Consider the following 15,796-nt stretch of genomic DNA (forward strand, 5'->3'; position numbering starts at 1 on the left):
ACAGGCCGTCAAGCTCCTTTCGGAGCTTGATAGATAGGCCCCATAGAGAGAACAATGGAAAATTATCATTTATTACTTAACTATCCTGCATCCCACTGAGAGCGTAACTTCTTCTGCTGGCTGTGTTTACTTAGGCTTGTCAATAGCTTATACTCCAGTATCAAAACTTTCAGTATAGGTGGCTATACCACAGGATAAATCAGCTATTTCAAATGCTGAAATAGGAGTAAAGGAGCTACTTGTAACCAATTTAATACACTGTAGCAGGTAAAATGGATCATTGGGAATAATTTAAAGGGAAGGAATATTTTTGGGTGAACTGTCCCTTTAAGTTGCCCCTTCCCCTGTTGAAGACACTTTGGGACAAATATAAAACAGGCAATAAAAGAGACTGTCCAAAAAGGGTTTCCACATAGCTTAGTTTGTACAGAGATAAATAGAAAAACTAACTCAAGCACGGCGACACCCATTACTTTATAAAAACGAAACATTAACATTTTCAATATTTAAGCAACTAATTTAATTATAAAAATACATCATTATATCTAGCATGTATTGACAGTTTAATATCCCTTTAATGAAAACGCTTCACGCTTTAATATAAGAAGCCTAGTCACTAAAGTGTGTAAGATCTCAACAATTTTAATGGATAGAGTCGAAAGATTAAAAGGGAATTCGAATACAAAAATAACATGCCCTAATTCGTTAGATCAAGTCATTTTAACATTGGTGATCACAATCACAAAAGGTAAAAAGTTGATTTGAGTAGACCCATAGAGATCACAGAGAAGAAAAACAAGAACTACCTTACAGGTAGAGGAGAATATGAAAAATACAGGTTGAGAAGAAGTATTAGGGTAAAGGTGAGCAGTAACTGGAAGAAGAGGGTTCTCTAGCTTAAATAGACCAATTACAGCAAAGGATACATTTAGTTGTTTGGCTTAGTGGTTAGGTAGAGCAGGAAAAGAAGGTGACAAATTTACAAGAGGTCTTAGGCTGAACAGCAGAAACCAGATGAAGTAGAGAATTTGTTTTCAAATGTCCAAAGCAGTGTCAAAATTTAGCTGTTATACATTTATTGGGGAAAAAAATGTGTTAGAATGAAGGTCTAAATGGCACAAGCTTGCTCACCATGTTGCTGAAGAGAGCACTTAGTTCCCTTGAGAGAACGGACAAGTTCAGAAATCCAGTTGAGAGTTCATGGTTGTTGGAGGAAAGTTGGTTATTGCCCAAAGACTGAAGTGCTTCCACGAAACTTTCCTGATCTTCCACATGAGCTAAAGGGGAGAGATGGGCTAGTCTATTAAAAGGGACAATACTTTCTACTTAGGTCCACGCTCACATCAATAAACCTAGATCAACCACCAAAGTTTCAGGATAGCGTTCTAGATAATGGCCCCAAAGTTTCATTTTTTTCAATATACTACTTGTTTACTTTCTGCAATGAGATTTGTTATAGTGACAAATGTTCTGAAGGTCATTTTGTAATGAAACTCAATTTATATTAGGCAGTTAAACTAAAGCACCATCTCAACTGCAATGTGTTGATTAACTGGAGAATAAAGCAATTTTTAAAGTTTTATAATATATTCCAGCAGTTGAAAATCTCATTGCAAGATTTAGCTGCAGAGGGGAAAAAAAAGAATTTTAAGTTTTTAAAATGTCACTTGAATAAATGTGTTTCCTTTGTTCTTGGTCTAACATCACATAATTACTAGGTAAAAACGTAGTAAGAAAAAAGGTGCATTGCTCAGAAGAATGTTTTACATTCTGGAGTTACAAGTTTGCAGACCAGGAAAGGCTAGGGGGTGGGGTTGTAAAAATTCATGAGAGCCAATCCTATTCTATATTTGACTGTTCTCTTCAAACAGCACTTTATTCTGGCTGCACTGTTATGAAAACAATTACAAATTGCAGCCAGAGCACAGTGCTGTTTGAAGAGAACAGCCTGATGCGGAGCATCGCTGCAAAGCAAAAGAGGGAACTATTCCTGCATGTGTCCTGTTCTTTCTGCAGACATGCTGCATTTTCTGACATCTCAGATCACAACATGTTCTGACTTGTGGTATATTACTAGATAAGCACTGGTGTACCAGCATTTTATCTTTGCTCTCTAATAACCCATAGTGATTCTTTTCCAACCTGCTAAAATGTATCCAGAATTTCATTAAAACTCATATGTAACTAGAGTAAATGAGATTATATTATTTATATATGAAACGCCGGAGAAACACATGTACAGAGGGCCGCAAGTACCCCCAACAGGGCAGGTTTAAATGATAGCTGAACCAGTGCACAGGTGACATAATCAGGTGATGGCTGAGAGCAAGTTAGTAACCACTGAGTTACTGATCAGCGGATTACTTCACCTGTGCACTGATTCAGCTATAATGAAAACCTGGCCTGTTGGGGGTACTTGAGGACCAATGTTGAGAAACACTGCACTAAAGCACCAGCTCATCGGAAATGTATTGATAATGATTACCTGGAGAATAAAGCACACATACTCTGCTCACTGACACCCACACACACTCTGCTCACATACACACTCACACAATTCTGTGGCACAGTGCCAGTTACTAAGCAATTAGAATGATCCACAATCTCTTCTCTACTCACTACTGTATTATAAAAATAGAAATAATTTACCAACAAGTTTTACACAAAGGACAAGTTATCAATACTGCCAACACAGCTGCTGCAATATGGTGTTCAAGAAATGCATGTGCACATCCCACTTAGGTATGCTCTTCAACAAAGGACACCAAAGGACACCAAAAGAATGAAGTACATAATAATAATAAAAGTAAAATAGAAAGTTTATTTTTATTTTTTTGTGTGCAATTTCTATCTGAATGATGGAAATGTAATTATGACTTTCATGTTCCTTTCAAAAACTAATTTGATTTGCTGACATGGGGCCAGCACAGTTAATGCTAATTCTCAAAATATAAATAACTAGAAAAGTCTATTAAAATAGCCTGCTCTACCTCAATCATGAAAGTTTAATTTTAAATGTCTCCCTTTGACTATGTGTTTAACCAGTTACTTTACAGTGGCATTATTTCTAAAAACATTTAACTGCAATAATTACATATATTTTTTAAATGACTCATTGGGGCATATGTATCAAGCTCCATAGGGAGCTTGATGCCCTGTGTTTCTGGAGAGCCTGCAGGCTTGCCATAAGCAGCGGTCACAAAGACCGCTGCTCCATAACCTGTCCGCCTGATCTGAGCAGGCGGACAGACATCGCCGCAAATCAAGCCGATCTAGTACGATCGGTTTGATTGACACGCCCTTGCTGGCAGCCGATTGGCCGCGAGTCAGCAGGGGGCGTCGTTGCACCAGCTGCTCTTGTGAGCTGCTGGTGCAATGCTGAATACGGCGAGCGTATTGCTCTCCGTATTCAGCGAAGTCTGGCGGACCTGATCAGCAGTGTCGGATCAGGTCCGCCAGACTTTGATAACTAGAGGCCATAATCTCCTTTTTATTAATATAAACTTGTATAAAAGCAGCACATATTAAAAACACAATGCAACAGCTTTTAATTGATTTGTGAATTACAAGTTAACAGCAGTCTTTAAATAAATGGAGACACAGAGAAAAATAAAAATAGATACTGCATCCTCTGACTGAACAGACATAACATATATGGAGTTTGTACCTAATTAAATCAAATAACCATGAAAAAGGGAGGCTTAGCAATATTCAATGTCAAAAACTTTAATTTAAATAATGTGGACACTGCACACTTAACTTCAAACTCTGGGTTTTAAATTATGGATTTAAATTTGAATTGATCCTTTGACTTCCTGTCAGTATTGGGTTATGCTCACTTACTGTCCCCCCTGTTAATGAGCTGTATCTGAACACAATTCGTGAATCACAAGAGATGTAGAATACTACTTTACTCTTCTGCTTGGTGTCATCTGTTCTTAGGTTACCTCAGCTTCCAGTTGTGTCACATGACCCTGCTCACTGCATCCTCCTTCTGATTATTCTATATATCCTTCACTTGCTAGGAGGTGTGCCTCCTATTGGTCCCAATTATGGCTGCTAATATACTGACAGAACACAGGTGGCGCTGCAGCACAGCTTTTCCTTTGACCCATGTACTGCAATGGAGAGAAGCGTTCCTGTACCTGCCTCTCCATAGCATTACATGGGGGGAAAACACATATGGCAGGGTAGGCACTGCCTCCCCTGCGAGTGCACATCCCTGATTATATATATATATATATATATATATATATATATATATATATATATATATATATATATATATATATATATATATAGTATGTGAATTGTGTCCCTGCATTCATCTGCTGCCAAAATCCCTGTTTTCTGTGTTAATTGTACTCAAAGTCTCACTTTGGTATGTGTCTGTAGTCTGTGAAATGTTATGTATTTACTCTGCTGATATCTTGTCTTTATCTTTGTGATGTTCAAACCTTGTCAATACTTGTGATATTTCCTAAATTTATAATTCCACTAATGGTATAACCCCAGCCTCCTCCAAATTCTATTGTCTGTTTTCTTAAAGGGACACTGAACCCAAAAATGTTCTTTCGTGATTCAGATAGATCATGAAATTTTAAGCATCTTTCTAATTTACTCCTATTATCAAATTTTCTTCATTCTCTTGGTATCTTTATTTGAAATGCAAGAATGTAAGTTTAGATGCCGGCACATTTTTGGTGAACAACCTGGGTTGTCCTTGCTGATTGGTGGATAAATTCATCCACAAATAAAAAAGCGCAGTCCAGAGTTCTGAACCTAAAAAAAAAAAAAAAAAAGCTTACAAGCCTTCTTTTTCAAATAAAGATAGCAAGAGAACTAAGAAAAATGATAATAGGAGTAAATTAGAAAGTTGTTTAAAATTGCATGCTCTATCTGAATCACGAAAGAAAAAATTTGAGTTCAGTGTCCCTTTAACTTACCTCACCCTGAATCAAATTTTCCCAATTGGCCTTTTGACTGTCTTTGATCATGTCATTAACTAATTTATTGCAATCAGCTGAATGCCCTGGCCTATAAATGCAACACTGTTCTGGGGACGCATTGCAAGGGGCTAGCATTGCAGGTTTAGATAGCAATATTGTAACATCATATGTTCACATCTCTTAAGTGAACATTTAAAAGTGAGGCATTAACAATTAGGCAAATAATTATACAAGAATTAAGTGAACATTTATAAGCGAGGCATTAACAATTGGGCAAAGATGTATACAAGAAATAAGTGAACATTTATAAGTAAGGCATTAACAATTAGGCAAATAATTATACAAGAATTAAAGGGCCATAATTACCAAATGTTTAATTACTTGAAAGTGATGCAGCATAGCTTTAAAAAGCTGACTAGAAAATATCTCCTGAACATCTCTATGTAAAAAAGAAAGATATTTTACCTCAAAAGTTCCTCAGTAGCCACCTCCCATTCATTGTAAAGGATTTCTAAGCAGCATTTTAGTGTGTCTGTCCTAGGACAGCTTAGGGGATGAGCCTCGTGAACTCTCATATTATTTCACCAATCAGGTAAAGGAAGCTTACTATGAAATCTCATGAGAGTTAAGTCAAATCTCATGAGATCACAGTAAGAGTTCATGACCTCAGCACTGCTGATGCTGATTGGCTGCTGTTCATTTCTTCATTTTTTTTTTATTTTTATCTGCAGCTGGGAGCAGGTGAAGTATAACTTACACAGAACTTACTCTGCTGAGCTGAGGAGATTGTGAGGTAAAATATCTTCCTTTTTTACATAGAGATGCTCAGGTGATATTTTCCTGTCAGCTTTTTACAGTTATACTGCATCAGTTTCAAGTGATTTAGCATATGAGTATTATGTCCCTTTAAGTGAACATTTATAAGCGAGGCATTAACAATTGGGCAAAGACTTACAAGAATTGAACAAGGGATAAGGCAAGTTCGGTTGTAACACTGTGTATTAGCCACTGTTTGCTTAGTTTATAATAATGCTCAATATCTTCACATTCCTTTTTGCTACCTTTTTGTCTCTATAACAAACTACTTTATTCTATTACTCCTTCCCCCTCACCACCTGAACTGTTAATTAGCCCATCTCTCTTAACCTCACCTTACTTTTGTATTCATGAACTTCACACATTCCTAAAGACTCTCTCTCCCCCTTGCACTTCATCCCAAAAACAGGTTCATTACTGCAAATCTGCATCTCATGTCGCTCTCCCTCTTGCTCATACTAGCTGCTGGTGACATCTCCCCTAATCCTGGTCCCCTACAACTTCCTAGCCTTGCACCTCCATTTGTGCCTTTCAATAGACTTCAAAAACAAAATTCTGGTAACCTTATTCTCATTCCTCTTGCATCTAAAGCCTCCACCCCCTTCACTTGTGCAACCCTGGAACTCCCACTCTGTTTGCAACAAGCTCACTTCAATCCATGACCTCTTTATCTCCCACTCTCTCAACCTTCTGGCTCTTACAAAAACCTGTAAAAATAGAATGGTATGCAGAGGGCGACTCCTAGTGCAGATCAGTCAGTATAGTTTCAAAACCCAAACTTATCCCTTTGTAGAGATACTCACATATTATGGAGCACACTATAGTGCTAATGAGACATGCTGGGTATATTTATAGTGGCCCAGCGCACATATCACTCTGGCAAACAATGGATGGATGTTAAAAATAGTAGATAGGAGACTTCAGAAATGTATAAAAATATTCTTTATAAAATTAAATGAACATAAAAATCATCAGTAAAACACGCTACGCGTTTCTCAGAGCTCACCACTCTGTTTCCTCAGGCAAGTTATGACTTGCCTGAGGAAACAGAGTGGTGAGCTCTGAGAAACGCGTAGCGTGTTTTACTGATGATTTTTATGTTCATTTAATTTTATAAAGAATAATTTTATACATTTCTGAAGTCTCCTATCTACTATTTTTAACATCCATCCATTGTTTGCCAGAGTGATATGTGCGCTGGGCCACTATAAATATACCCAGCATGTCTCATTAGCACTATAGTGTGCTCCATAATATGTGAGTATCTCTACAAAGGGATAAGTTTGGGTTTTGAAACTATACTGACTGATCTGCACTAGGAGTCGCCCTCTGCATACCATTCTATTTTTACAGATTTCTATCATTAAAGAGGAGCTGCCCTGCATATGGTGCACAGTTGACTGGAACACTGACAAGTTTCCAGACTGCTTACCTAGGCATTATCGTTGCCTTTATCAGATGCGAGTATAAAATCTGCATACATTTTATATCTATTTGCATATAAATTGGCTACACTAGGAGGCGCCCTTTCTCTTTTGTCTCATTCTTACAAAAACCTGACTCTCTGCTTCAGACACAGCATCCACTGCTGCACTATCACATGGGGGGCCTCCACTTAAACCACCCTCCTAGGTCTGCCAATAGACAAGGAGGTGGTATTTTACTTTCCTCTCGTTGCACCTTTCAAAAAATACAGCCCTTCTCTTCCCTCACATTTTCTTAATTCGAAGCACACATGATTTGTTTTTTCTCTCCCCTGTCTATACGTGTTGCAGTCATATACTGCCCCGCTGGCTCCTCAACTCAATTTTTAGATCACTTTGCTGCCTGGCTTCCTTATTTCCTTTCCTCAGACACCCCTGCCCTCATTTTTGGTGACTTCAACATCCCTCTTGACAATCCCACTGCCTCCTCTGCAAAACAACTTCAGAAACTCACTTACTCTTTTGGCCTGTCACAATGAACTGACTCTCCCACTCACAAAGATGGTCACTCCCTCGATCAGATTTTCAGTTATCGATGCACTCTCTCAAATTTCACAAACTCCTCTTTTCCTCTTTCTGCCCATCATCTCCTCACTTGCAACATTACATACCTCCCTTTAACTCCCCCTCCTTCTACCCCTCACACCAAACTTCACAAAAGCACTAAGTCATTAGAACAGCAACATCTCGCTAGCTCTCTCGAACCTCTCCTCCATCCCCTCCTTTTCCTGCCCAATCTATCTGCCACTATAACTCCACCCTTTCATCTGTCATTGACAATCTGGCCCCACCTACCATAGCCGAAAAACCACGCTCTCGTCCTCAGCCCTGGCATACTGCTCTGACACGGTACCTACGCAGATGTTCCCGTACTGCTGAGCGACACTGGAGAAAATCTTGGAGTTCAGCTGATTTTCTTCACTACAAGTTCATCTTGAACTCCTACTATTCTGCCCTTAATCTTTATAAGCAACAATACTTCTCTACTCTTTCCTCTAACCCAAAACGTCTGTTTTCCACGTTCAATACGTTCTCCGCCCACCCTCACCTCCTGATACTTCTCTCTCAGCTCAAGATCTTGACAGCCACTTCAATAACAAAATTGACTCCATCAGATATGAAATCAGCTCTCAACATACTACCAATCTCCCATCTCTTCAAAAGCTCACAATCATCCAAAACCCAAATAGCCATAAATTTAGCTCTTTTGCCCCTGTTACCGAGGAAGAAGTTTCTGCCCTTATACTGTCCTCCCACCTCACTACCTGTCCCCTTGATCCCATCCCCTCACAGCTATTCTTCTCCCTATCTTCTACCCTTAACACTATACTCACAAACAACTTCAACCTCTACCTCAGCACAGGTATATTTACCTCATCTCTAAAACATGCACTGGTCACACCTATCCTCAAAAAACCTCTCGATCCAACCTCCCCATCTAACTACCGTCCTATTCTCTACTACCTCTTGCCTCAAAGCTCCTTGAAAAGCTAGTATATGCACGTCTATCCCATTTCCTTACACTAAACTCTCTTTTTGACCCACTGCAATTTGTATTTCGTCCCCATCACTCCAGAGAGACAGCAATTGCCAAGGTTAACAACGACCTACTTACAGCAAAATCCAAAGGCCACTTCTCTCTGCTTATCCTCCTTGATCTGTCTGCAGCCTTTGATACTGTTGACCACCCTCAACAGCTCTCTCGTGCTTCTCTTCCTATCTAACCATACCTTTAGTGTAGCCTTCTCTGGAGCATCCTCTGCCCAGTTACCACTTTCTGTTGGGGTACCTCAAGGCTCTGTCCTCGGTCCCCTTCTCTTTTCAATCTACACGTCATCATTAGGTTCCTTAATAAAGTCCCACAGGTTTTAATACCATTTGTATGCTGATGACACCCAAATCTATCTCTCTGCACCAGGCCTACCTCCTTCCTTACTAACCCGTGTCACTAACTGTCTCTCATATCTCATCTTGGATGTCCTTTCACTACCTTAAGCTAAATCTCTCCAAAACTTAACTCATTATTTTTCCCCCTTTCTCCAAAATCTCCACCTCCCCAATTTTCTATAACTGTTGATAATTCCATCATTACCCCTACCCCGCATGCCCAATGTCTTGGGGTCACACCTAACTCAGACCTTTCTTTCACTCCTCACATTCAGTCCTTGGCTAAAGCCTGCCGCTTCCACCTTAAAAACCATCTCTAAAATTAGACATTTCCTTACACACAACACAACTAAGATTTTAATCCACTCTCTCATCCTTTCCCGCCTTGACTACTGCAACTCTGTCCTCTCTGGCCTCCCTAGCTGCCACGTAGCTCCTTTACAATCCATAATGAATGCCTCTGCCAGGCTCATCTTCCTTGCATGTTCCTCTTCATCTGCTGCACCTCTCTGCCAATCCCTTCACTGGCTTCCTCTTGCCTCCAGGATTAAACACAAAACTCTCACTCTGACATACAAAGCCCTCAACTACACTTCTCCCCCCTATATCTCAGACAAGCAGGCCCATTTATCAAAGGGCTTGCGGACCTGATCCGACACTGCGGATCAGGTCCGCAAGACCTCGCTAAATGCGGAGAGCAATACGCTCTCCGCATTTAACATTGCACCAGCAGCTCACAAGAGCTGCTGGTGCAACGCCGCCCCCTGCTGACTCGCGGCCAATCGGCCGCCAGCAGGGAGCTGTCAATCAACCCGATCGTATTCGATCGGGTTGATGTCCGGCGATTCCTGTCCGCCTGTTCAGAGCAGGCGGACAGGGTTATGGAGCAGCGGTCTTTAGACCGCTGCTTCATAAGTTGTGCTTCTGGCGAGTCTGAAGACTCGCCAGAAACACGGCCCTTCAAGCTCCGTACGGAGCTTGATAAATGGGCCTGCTTGTCTCTAGATACTCTCCCTCCCGTCCCCTTCGCTCTGCTCTCCTACTCTCCTCCTTTCTTGTTACTTAAATTCCCATTTACAGGACTTCCCCCAGACTGGCTTCTATCTTGTGGAACTCTCTGCCTCGCTCCACAAGACTTTCCCCTAGATTTAAAAGCTTCATGCTCTCCCTAAAGACTCTACTATTTAGGGATGCATACAACCTACACTAACCGAATCCCTTAGCATGTAAGCATATGAGCCCAGCTGTTTGTAGATCGCCTTCATAAGAGCCGACTACAACAGTGCAACTCTCTGCAGGGCCCTCTACCCATTTGATCCCTGTAAATGTTATCTTGTATATTGCCTATGCTTATAGCGCTGAGGAATCTGTTGGCGTTCTACAAATACCTGATAATAAAAATAATAATAATAAAAATAATAATATACACACACAGCCATATACTTTATTAGACAACTTAAATTTCACGCCACAATTACATTTAGTAACCAAGCCCACTTCAATGGAATTATCTTTATTTCCAAATTTCGCATCTCCTCTATAACCAAATCTTGACAACCTTAATTACTGAATATTGTCATCCCGCATTAAATGGACAATAGAATCAAAATTAAACTTTCATGGTTCAGATAGAAATTACAAATTTTAAACAACTTTTCCATTTACATCTAGTATCAAAACTGCTTTGTTTTCTTTGAACCCTTTCTTGAAAAGCATACAGTATATACCTGGGTAGACTCAGGAGCATTGATACACAACTGTGAGCTAGCTGAATGTATGTCTCATGTCATTGGCTCAACAGATAAATTAAACAAAAAAATATAGATGTTGAAAGCAGGTAAGAACCATAGGCCCAACAAGTCTGCTCAATATTTCCTAAAAGTATAAACTTATCTAGTTCATAGGATAACCTTATGCTTATCCCAGGCATTTTTGAAGTCCCCCTCAGTGTTTGTCATTGCCACCTCTTGTGGCAGTTTATTCCATGAATCAAGCACCCTTTTTGTAAACAAGTAGATGCTGAACACGCCTCCTTTCTAGCCAATCCCTGTCTAAGCAGGTACCTGCAGGATCGCATATGTACAGATACCTCCTACAGTATACACATGATATGGTGATGGCATCCAGTGATGTCCTTAACCTTACGCTGCAGTGCTGAACAGGTCTGGGGATGATCTCCACTTACACAACCTCTCCCTGGCTGTAATACTTCCATCTCTCCCTGCCAAGCACCCACAGCTTAAGGTTCAGAACATCACATCACCTGTATAGTGCAGGAGGCATCTGTACATATGCGATCCTGCAGGTGTCTGCGTAGATAGGGATCAGCTGGAAGAGAGGTGTGTTCAGCAGATACCTGCATGTGCTGGGGTGCAGGAATAAGTTGCCGATGATGACTGTGAAAGCTCTTATGCCCTATGCAGTTTTGCTGCTGCTCTATAATCTGGGGGGGGAGGATTATTTTTGTCGGAGGATGGTGGGCGAGTCCCCGGTTCTTCTGGACATTCAGGTAGATCCAGAGACTGGCATCATGAAGACGCTGTGGGTGCTGGACAGGTAGAGACAGGACCGCTAGAGTTTCATTGCTGCCACCCTGCAGGGAGAGGTCGTGCAAGTGGAGAGCAGGGGCTGAGATGTTACACTCTAGTCAGGGGCAAGTGAGAAGCAACCCTTCAATATAAGATATGGAGAGGACAATCAGATATGAAAAGAATGGTCAGACTTCTGACAAGTGTGGGTAAGTGTTCAGGGGTTAGTGAAAGAATGGGGTGAATATGCACTAGACATTAGTAAAAAGACAGCTGAGACACATTGCACATGCGCGGGGCAACATGAAGAAACAGAGCATGCGTTTGTAGGTGCACACTCCCCAGAGAGGACATTCACGGAAAACCCAGGTTGCCCACTGTGATTGGACTATGCAAATTAGTGAGTTTAGAAAGGGGCAGATAGCGGTAAAACTACTACAAACTTAATGCAGAAGGTATTTGAACATTTTTTTATTATATATTAATCTAGAGAATTAATGAAAAATAAATTTAGCGTTTCATATCCCTTTAATATACTTGAAAGTTACGATCATATTACCTTGTTCCCTTCTTTCCTGTTCAGCTAACTCCCAGTAGTGCATTGCTGCTTCTTACAACAAAAGGATACCAAGAGAATGAATCAAAGTTCATAATAGAAGTAAATAAAAAATGTGTTTAAAATGATATGCTAAATCTGAATTATTTAAAAAAAATCTGGGGTTTCATGTTCCTTTAATAATACAATCCGTGGCTCCCAGTCAAAATAAAAAAGTTAAGGGCCCAGGCTTGTCTCAAAGATGAATGCTGCCAGTAAACACTGCCAATATGCATGCACGCAATAGCAGCACATCTGCATTGACATCTAAAAGCAACCATGTTTGAATGGTAACTGTCAGATCAATGTGAACCAGAAAGGCAAATTTCTATTTCATCTCAAGCGGTTTGGGCAGGCTCCTCCCACCAACCGCTGGCCCACAGTCTGTGATTAATTGCCTGGTAGGTCAGTCTGCCGCTTAATACAAAAAAAAAAAAAAAAACCATCTACTTACTCTCTGTCCTCATTCCCCAATACATTGTCAACTAACAGCTCTGCAGATACAAGGCTGAACCTCCATATCTATACTTCTTAAAACCTAAAGCCATGTCTCTATCATCCACAAGAAAGAGCTACATTTAAACATTTGCTCTCGGCATGAAGGGGTTAGCATTGGAACGCTGCTCACTGACACTGTATAAAAAAAAAAATTTACTTTTTTACCCATACTTGTTTTATAGCAAAGGTAGTTATTTAGTTCAGATTATAAACTATATTTTGAACAGGATCCTTATTATGCTCCTAACTCACAGCCTCCTCAGCTGATGTCATTATTATCTAATTAAACATAGCATCATTCATACTAATACTATTTAAAATCCCAATTATGTACAGTATGAACACACAGTAAACACATAGCCAGAAGCATTGACACTAATATGTATCCAGAACACCACTGATACTACAGAACATTCTAGTTATGAACATATATCCCAGGTTAATAACAATGTACTCAAAGAAGCAGTTGATAATCATTAAATTCAAAGCAGCTGCATGAAAACCCTTTTAAATGGGCAACTCTCTTTTCCTCCCCACCCCCACTGGGAAGTTGATCTCTGTTGCTGCCTCACAGTTCCATAGCTATTCTATAACTAATGCTACAGGATTGAACATTTTCTGCATAGGTGGTGGTTTCAAAAGGAAAAAGCAGCTATTGAAACAAGGAGAAAATAAAAGTATGGATTCACTTGAACCCCTTTAGATGATACAGAAGTTGGAGTAATTTAATCTCACTACAGAGTTCCCTGAACAATTAGAGAACATAAGTAATGAATATCATTATGTACTCAGAGAGCCAATGATAGCTGCTAATATATACTCACAAAGTCCAGATGTACATACAGATCGTACACTCTTCCGGATCCTGCTCAGAACCTGCAGGTCAAGGTCTAAGCTCTGTGGAGATAAAGTGAGGGGAGAGGGAAGGAAAACAATGCCAAATAGGTGAGAGTAAGAATTAGACTGATTATGACAACAAGAGAGTAAGAAAAACTGTAAGAAAGAATAACTGAGAAATACAAAAAGAGGGGGAGATGGAGAGAGAAAGAATTAGAGAAAGAGAATGAACAAGAATGAAAGAGAAATAGTGAGAATGATAGAGAATTACAAAAAGGGAGGTAGAGAGAGGGGGAGAATGAGAGAAAAATAGAGTAGGATAAAACCACAGAGAAAGGGATAATAAAAGTGAGAGGAAAAAAATTACAGAAGAGAGAATGATAAACAGAGAGAAAATACAGAGAATGACAAAGAAAGATAGAGAAATAGAAAGAATTACATAAAGATAAAAGGAGAATGACAGGGAGCTAGAGAAAAAGAACAAGAAGAGAATGACAGACAAGTGAAAACAAAAAGACAGAGAAGAGAGATAATGTACAGATGTGAAAGGACAATGAGTTATTGATTAGTAACGCATAGGAAGTGAATTAATAGAGGTAGAAGGAAAATATGAACTGGAGGTCCATCACTTGAGGAATGCGGAAATAAAACGAATTCAAAGAGATTCCTCCTCTCCCCCTCCTGTTCTATTCAACCACACAATAACAAGACACCCAGGTGTGAAGCATAAATATCAGCACACAGACACAATAGTGTTTCATATTATAAATACACATAAGAATTACCTACAAAGCATGTAAGAGCAATAATAAAGAGGAGCGTGTACCTGCAAGTAAAGAGGTGAGTGACATTAAACAGAGGACACAACAACAAACGCGTCGTGTTACACAGAAATCAAAAGGACGGGACCATAATACACAGAGTGGAACAAAGAGAAAGTACAGGGGAGAATGCATGGAATATCTTGTTATATACTCGCCTCCTCCAAACCATTGACCTCCTGTCTGCACTTCTGCACTGTGGAAATGTAACTCAGAGGTGTGAGACTATGGGGGTCCTGAGACGTGATCCCCAGAAATAGAGACAGGGGGGTCTGATCAGGCATGATGCTGTTTAACCCCCCACCGTCCCTCATAACGTATCTGGATTAGGAAAAGATTCCTTAGTGAATTATCTGTGATCTTGGGACGTCTTAAGATCTTGAAGTATCAGGCGGTCCTTTAGCGTTGTAATTGGTTTCGACTTCAGCGTCCTGTAAGGTTCCAAACCTTTAGTGAGTTTTGCTTTAAACGTTATATATCTTTCTATTGGATTTTGGATTTACACGTATTAACCACAAAGTACATGAATGCCAGGCCTGCTTTACGGTTTTAATTAGTAGCTAATCAATCCGGATTCTATTTCTAGATCCGAATTAGGAATGGGACCCCAGTAAGCAAAAAGTGAACGTGACTGTTCGTGGGTTGCCATTGACCCCAAAATAGGCTATATCCTAATGTAATCTCGTGTCACCTGGAATCCGGAAAATCCTCAGGTCCATGGATACGTTTTATCAGATCTTGATAACCTGCAGGTCATATTTCTTGATAAAAGTTCGTTTTTTTATACCTTTTTCAGTAAGAACCTTTTGCTTAGTTCCTAATAAGGGGAATAGGCACCTTTTTTCATCTGCATGCTCTTCAGAAACTTTTGTTAGATCCAGAAAACTATGGTGGGACCCTCCTGAAATATCCCGATTGAGTCTCCACTAGTAGAGAGGTATCCCTCCTCCCTGGCCCTGCTTACTCCCCACCTCCTGCCTATCCCTGTCACGTGACCACTTGTGTCTAGTTTGTCTATCCTGCTAATTGTATGTGTTTGTGTCTGACCTGCTTTGTCTTCTAATTTTATCCTGCAGTATATGTATACATATTCAGGTGTGTGCATGTACTGTTTGTTTACAGCTTTGTGATCATATATGCAATTATGTTTGTGTGCATGCTTGCCTGTGTATATGTTAAAGTATCATGTTCTGTGTGAATGTGCTTGTTAAGTGTTTGTGTCTATGTATTTGGTTAATTGTTGTGTCATTAGTTTTATTTCTGAATATGTGCATTCAAATAAGCAGCTGAATTAACTGTGTATTATTTCAGATAAGTGTCAGGGGTGCATTAAATCATTTGCACTGAAGGTGTTTTTCAGAATGTATAAATCCTGTTTTTA

The 15,796-nt window shown here is 39.9% G+C and overlaps 1 protein-coding gene and 1 long non-coding RNA gene across 2 annotated transcripts in view; both read right to left on the minus strand.

Moving 5' to 3' along the window:
• Nucleotides 1–15,353, minus strand: part of LOC128653629 (arf-GAP with SH3 domain, ANK repeat and PH domain-containing protein 3) — a 176,927-nt gene extending 161,574 nt beyond the window's left edge. Inside the window, exons 1-3 of the mRNA XM_053707033.1 lie at nucleotides 14,574–15,353; nucleotides 13,582–13,654; nucleotides 1,132–1,277 (exon numbers count right to left, since the gene is read on the minus strand). Coding sequence (XP_053563008.1) covers nucleotides 1,132–1,277; nucleotides 13,582–13,654; nucleotides 14,574–14,729 — 375 coding nt within the window. The 5' untranslated portion in view covers nucleotides 14,730–15,353. The remainder of the gene's footprint in view (nucleotides 1–1,131; nucleotides 1,278–13,581; nucleotides 13,655–14,573) is intronic.
• On the minus strand, nucleotides 10,561–13,553 carry LOC128653630 (uncharacterized). Its single transcript, XR_008401372.1, has 2 exons — nucleotides 12,224–13,553; nucleotides 10,561–11,806 (listed from the first exon to the last, which is right to left on the minus strand). It is a non-coding gene; the product is annotated as an uncharacterized LOC128653630 (long non-coding RNA).
• Nucleotides 15,354–15,796: the final 443 nt, after the last annotated feature.

This window comes from Bombina bombina, chromosome 3, assembly GCF_027579735.1.
Source record: "Bombina bombina isolate aBomBom1 chromosome 3, aBomBom1.pri, whole genome shotgun sequence".
NCBI lineage: Eukaryota > Metazoa > Chordata > Amphibia > Anura > Bombinatoridae > Bombina > Bombina bombina.